Source organism: Drosophila sechellia, chromosome 2L (genome assembly GCF_004382195.2).
Source record: "Drosophila sechellia strain sech25 chromosome 2L, ASM438219v1, whole genome shotgun sequence".
Taxonomy (NCBI): Eukaryota; Metazoa; Arthropoda; class Insecta; order Diptera; family Drosophilidae; genus Drosophila; species Drosophila sechellia.
In genome coordinates, this window is record NC_045949.1 from 10,943,060 (window position 1) to 10,949,556 (window position 6,497).

Here is a 6,497-nt window from a genome sequence, read left to right on the forward strand (position 1 = left end):
TTCCCTAACGCGTGGTTCACACTACAAAAGAAGGCGACGCTGTGTTTTTAACAATTAAACGTTTTTTAAACATCTAAAACGAGAAAAATAACTGAAAAAGAAGTCTGTGCGTGATCGAAAAGCGTTGGTCGATTCGCAGAGGAGCAGGCAATCCGTAATCAGCCGCTGTGAGAACCGTCGTATAACCAAGACAATGCAGCAAACAAATGCGGCTTCTGGCGGGGATGCGCTGCTCCCATTGCGCACCTGCAACACCGCCGGATGCAAAGTGGCCACCGTGGTGGAGAAGACGAAGAGGAAGTGCTCCCAGTTCGTTTCCGCGCCGTACATAATGCCCAAGCCACTGGTCGTCAATGGGCACACATCGATCTTTCAAGTGGGCGGCGAAATGGCCAAAATGGGCGACATTCCGGCGCTCTCGAAAATGAGTGGTGGAGATGGTGGACAGCTTATATACCGGATAAAGCCCGGCACCCATGCCCATGTCATCAACTATGTGCTCATCGACGAGGGCTCCGATTCGCTGGAGAAGGCCAGATCCGGCGACCAGGAGGCCATGCGTCTGCTGCTGGAATCGCAACGTGATAGTGCTGTGTCCAAGCTGCAAAAACTTTTAGCCAACCATAAGGGAAGTCGGCCATCGAGCTTTATGACGGGTGCATCCCTAATGCCATCACGGGCAGTGGCCACCGTCTCAACAGCTGCAGGCACTTCAGCGGCCACTGGCCATGTGACTACTCCTCAAATCCATCCGAACTTCTCCATCGCCAGCGTAGAGGGCGCAGTTCCATTTAGACGCGCCGTTCCACCCTTGGCGGTGAATCCTTCAGCTCCAGCTCCAGCTCCTTCAGCCCCTCTTCCAGCTGTCAGTGCAGTTCAGGCTGACTCCGTGGATCGCCTCCAGGCGGAGCTCGTCGAGCTGCGACGCACGGTGGCGCGCTTGGAGGAGAATAGTCGCCGCTAGATGACCGACTTCTTTTTGCGAAGGAATACTTTAGTTTAGCCAAAAGCTTGGGGCAACTACTACAGCGCCCTACCCTAAATATAGTTAATCTAAGTTATTGAGACATTGTTAATTCAAATAAATGCAGTACAACGATATTGTGTGTTTCTTAAATGTATATCCATATACATCTAAAGTTATTCAATAAAAAACGTATGAGAAGTGGGATTGCTAAGTTAATAATCATTTTAGATATACATATCTTCATCAATTTAAGTTCTGTTGTATAAATTACTTATAGTATGGCTATAATATAAACAGACAGTGGATATTTTCAAACAATAAACTGGAAAAATACAAAATTGTTTAAAATTTAATTGGTTAATGTCCATTAATCGTCATTGTAGATCTGCTTAACAATGACAATCATTACCAAAGTTGAATTGATATATGTTTTATACAAATCTATCGAAAAAATAAAATAAAAATTGGAATAAATAAATCTAATCAACCCAATAAGCTTTGTCATTATATAAGTACGCATGTTCCCAATACCCTTCCCATGTCGAAATCATATCAGTTTCGCAAAGGATATTAGTTTCTGGCAGCCAAACGGGCCAAACATCAAAGCACTGAGGTTCAAGGTGGAAGTGCCGCGGCGCAGACCTGTCCAGAGGGACAGGCGGAGTGCGGACGAGCCCAGTTTCCGATTCCTGGAAAGGCACTCCGATCCCCGAGCCCACGAGGCGGGGGATTGCCAAGGCAGCAGGGGCATCAAATCCAAATGGCCAACTGCGCCGGTTTACTCTCTGTTTTAGGCAAGTAGTGCGCCACTCTGAAACGTTGCAATGGCGTGCTCCATGCCCCCTGTTCCCCTAAAAAAAATCGCCATTTTTCGAACTTAACATTTTTTATGTTGGCGGAAAGTGAAGAGACCGAGTCGCGTCTTAAGGAGCCGTAAACGTGGCATTTTATGTGTCATCAACGGAGGCGGCGGCGGCGGGCTCACTCTCGTTTCGAGCGCGAAAACCTTGCAATCGAACGTAAATTAATTTTTATTGCTTGCAAATGCAGGGACTGTCCGGAGTCGGCCATCAAATTATCCCAAAACCCGATCCCTGCCACATGAAAGGTGTCCCCATGGATGTCCGTGAATGGGCGGGGTATGTAGCATAAACAGCCGAAATTACTCCAGCGAAGGAGATCTTTAAATCAAGTTAATTAAAGGAATTATTTGTTTCAAAAATAAAATTTGTTATATTTTCAATATTTTCTAAAAACGTATTAAGGACAATTTCCAAATATTCATTTTATAATAAAGAATAAATAAATTATTAACTGATTAAATTGTTTTTTTTTTTAGTTTGGGAAGGAAGTGGACATGGAAAATTATGAGTTTATGCCAAGTAGTACCTTTCTCCTAACTAAATCCTTGAAAAACTGACTTCCAGCTGAATTGTAGAGGTGCGTTTGCTTTCCAGGCATAAGTAAACATATAAATTTATGCGTGTTTGTATAGGTGGGCAGCAGGTACAGGCACAACTACTTAGCCAGACGGCGGAGATCAGGACTCAATTGTGGGGACATGGCGGTCGAATCAAATTCGATACGCCAGCGTGGACCCAGAAGATGCTGAAGTGATCCTCGCCGGGGTTGTATAAAAAGTAACGAATGTGCGCAATAATAAAAATCATTAAAATAAAAATGTTTATGAGAAGGCATAAACACGACTTTATGGAGGGAGCGAGAAGAGAGCATATGGAGTTGGGACACTTGATGGCCGAGATGGTTGGACAGAGAGTCACCGGAGGAGCAGAGGATCGCGGTACGCGGGTGTCAATGGGCAGAAGTAGTAGTAGTAGTAGTAGTTGTAGTAGTGGTCTGCGGATTCGGCGAGGAGGAGGTCGAAGGCTCCTCCACAGACACGAGAGCCAGCCGGTTGGGTTTTTGGGATGCTAACTCATTTTGGCGGCGGCTTCTGCCGCGGAACTGAGACCTGGGTACCTCGCATTTGGGCCTCAGGCTCCAGCTTCGGGAGTCCGGGATTGAGGATCGGAGGAACTGGCAGGGCGAGGAGCAGGCGCAGGCGCTCGGCTCAAAAATAATTTGCAATTTCTTGGAAATACTCACTTTTGAGCTGCCTGCGCGAACTTCGCTGCTGTCGTCGCTGGCGCAGCTTTTTAAGAACCTTTAGTGCATAAAAGGTGGCGGCGGAGAGTGCAAAAAGCACTGAGAGAAAATCGCATATCCCTACTCGTTTAATCTCAGCAGAAAAAGAATCTAAATAATCAAGTTCGTACTTTACATTTACTAAAAAATAATTTGTAAAAATTTCACATGAGAAGCTTTGTCAACAAAAACACTTTCATTATAGATACGTAATAATCTTAAACATGTATTTACAATCTAAATCTAACTAAATGAAATAAAATATACCGTTTAATTTCAACTATCAAATATACCTACGTTACAATAGACTGCAGTTATTAAATAATAGATTAGGTAATGTGGACTTATAATAAAGTTTTAGCACGCAAAAATGGTCACTAAAAATACATATGTTTTGTGGTAATTTGTTTTTAATACATATTTAACTATATTTTAAATGAGATAGAAATCAGCTTGCATTTTTTTTCAGTGCTGGGAGGCAAGCCGAAGTGGCCGTAATGAAAATTAAAATACGAAACACTCAGCCAAAGGTCGGTTGGGTTTGCTTGGGCTGGTTGGATGGTTCGACGGTTTGATGGTCGGGCGGGGAGGTCCAGGAGCCAATGAGCGGTACAGGGTGTCCCCCGGCTGGGTAGCCCCCTCTCCCGAGCCCCTTGGGACTCCAACTCTGGTGAGTCGCTCGGTCGGATTGCTTGTCGTTATCTTGTCATGTCAAAATGGTCTTACGAAAATGTATCTTTTGTATTCCAAGTGCAAATGAGCAGCACAGATACAAAACAACGTGGGGATAGCCCCTTCTACCTTCCCCCCGCCCCCCCACAACCCCCACGCCCATGGACAGTGGTCAGCATTTTGTTTCGCGTCTTTTTCGCTCAGCTTCGATTTTTATTTGTTTTGCTCACTCGCAATTTTTATGCCTTTATTGTGTTTACTTTTTGCCATCGCCGCCGCTGCCTTTTGGCCGCAAATGCTTTTAAGACTTTAAGACTTTTTAGTTTGTAGTTGAGCGTACAAATTTGTGGAGGAACAGGATGGGCTTGGGGATCGGTCTCGGGATCGGGATCGGAATCGCTATAGGGATCGAGTATCTGTACGCTGGCTCGGTGGCTGAATGCTGAATGCTGGAGCTGAAGTTGAAGCTGATGATGACACAACATGAAAAGGTAAAGCACGCTGAAAAATATTAAATACGCTACGTCGCTGCCTCTTGACAGGGGACGTAAATTTGCTTTTGCCAGCGCACCCCTCTTATCCTCCACACACCCAACGCCCCTGTCCCTCTACCTTCTTCTGCCCTCCCCACAGATTGTTTAATTGCACATGGGATCGGATGGGACTTGGATCGGATCTGGACTTAAGTCCGCAACTGCAGCGGAGAAAGGAGGAGATGGAGCCTCTTCTCAGGATCGCGAGCGGCAATTAAAATAGAGTGTAAGTTAAGGATGCATAAAACGCTCATCTTTATGAAGCCCCGTATTGTCATTCCCACCACGACTACATGGCGATCTGTGGCAGCTTCTCTGGCCGGGATGTAATGGCCCGATTTGCCAGTGGCAATAATGCATAGTTGGGGTTTCATTGGTTCAAGGAATTCAGATTTGCAGATAAGTGCCTGATTACTTTACCTTTGAGGTTGTGTCTTCGAAGTTCCTTTGAAATGTCTCTGTTCTTCTGTGGAATCAACTTGGTGCTATATATCTACCATTTTATCTTTAAATAGAAAAATTGCTTAAAAAATATCCCAAAAATATATCTTTGAAATATTTTACACTAATCGAATTTCGCTTGTAAGCTTTGAGATTCTTAGTTTTTAGACAAATTTAAGATACGATTTTTGATCTCCTTATTTTCATTTAAAGGTAGTAGCTTTTTAGGTAAAATAAACACAATTCATGTAGTTTTTTGAAGAACATCCCTTCCCTTAATGTTCTTAAATTTTGAAATGTGTCAAGTTTGCGGGCAAATTAATGAAGTTAATTAAATTTTGCCTGAGCCGCAAACGAGCGAATATCCATTTCTCATGTGAAGTCAAAATCAAATCTTGCATATCGCCGCCCCCACACATACTTGCCACCAAAACAAATCCAAAAACTAAACCAAAAAAAAAGGAAAAAGCATATGTGAACGGGTTTAGAAGCATAACTTGCTCTCATTTCCCACAATGGCCCCATTGTGGTGTGGGACAAAGTCGGATGTGCACTGAGAAAAAATATTTGAAAGGATAATATCATAATGATAACAAAGTATCCTCAAGCTGGAAATTTTAAAACGAATTTTTTTACAGACAACAAACGAAATTTTAATTAATTTTCAAATTTTGTAATAGTTTATATTTGGGTAGGGGATCGTTTTCTGCAGTGCCCCACAAACCAGAGTCAACAAAACGAGCAAAGTCTCTTTCCTCCGAGGAGAATAACAACTTGCAGGGGCTGCCAGCATCGTTCTTCGCCTTTCCCATCTTCGTCCTACCGCATTCTAAGTTCTATTGGCACAAAGACCGAGTTTCGCTTTGCGGTTCTTCGCTTTGACTTTCCCATGTATCGCGATGTGAGTGCCTGTGCAGATACAGATACAAATGCAGATGCGGACGTATCTGTTAGATACGCTCCGCACACAGATGCAGCGAAACTCGTTTTGCGATCTGGGTTCGTGAACAGAGATTATAGGACCTGGTACACTAAGCACCCCTTTACCTCTCCCCCAACCGATGGGTCCATCACTTTGGTAGCGCCTTCTTCAGCCGGCATAGTTTGCATTTTCAAGGTCGATCTGCCTGGCATGCACATGTATCTGTATCTTGTGCTGGTTTCTTCTGCAGAATTTCGCTTGTTGCGGCGTTGATGGAGCATGGATATAACTATATCTCTGCATCTCATGTGGTCTAATGAGCCCGACCTGATACTACAATCTGCTGCCAAGTAATCTCGGTGACCGACTCTTTATAGCTGTGCTCATTGCAGCTCAAATTTGTTCAGACATTTACTCCTTCGGAAATAAAGAATCTTTTTTATTAGCCCGGAGATATGTGAAATCGGAGTCGGTTGGGTTGTGTGTGTGTGTGTGGATTCCTCTGCCTGCATGGTGCAACATTTCGCGCTGCAGGCACTCGACTCCTCCCCCTCGCCGCCGTCATCGTGTTGCCCGTTTCCTGTTCACCGATGCGATGCTGCGGCTGACTCACTGCCTCCGAATGCCCGGATACATTCCCTTCCCCGGATCCCACCCGCTCCAAACCATCCACTCATCCTTTCAGTGGTTCGCCTCCATTATTTGGTAGCTGGAGCCAAAATAATTGTGATTGCACCGCGAACTTATCCAACTTCTTTCAACATTATTCATGCATTTCATTGGAAAACTTTGTGAGTAATTTCGACCACGAGCTGGG

At 44.4% G+C, this 6,497-nt stretch overlaps 1 protein-coding gene across 1 annotated transcript; it reads left to right on the forward strand.

Annotated features, from left to right (window-relative positions):
• LOC6612136 lies at positions 1–1,298 on the forward strand. The gene has a single exon (XM_002036617.2). The coding sequence runs from the start codon at positions 194–196 to the stop codon at positions 962–964; it is 771 nt and encodes a 256-aa protein (XP_002036653.1). The 5' UTR covers positions 1–193; the 3' UTR covers positions 965–1,298.
• Positions 1,299–6,497: the final 5,199 nt, after the last annotated feature.

Bases quoted from the DNA above. Each gene is read 5' to 3' on its own strand.
- LOC6612136 (XM_002036617.2), top strand. From the start codon at position 194: ATGCAGCAAACAAATGCGGCTTCTGGCGGGGATGCGCTGCTCCCATTG.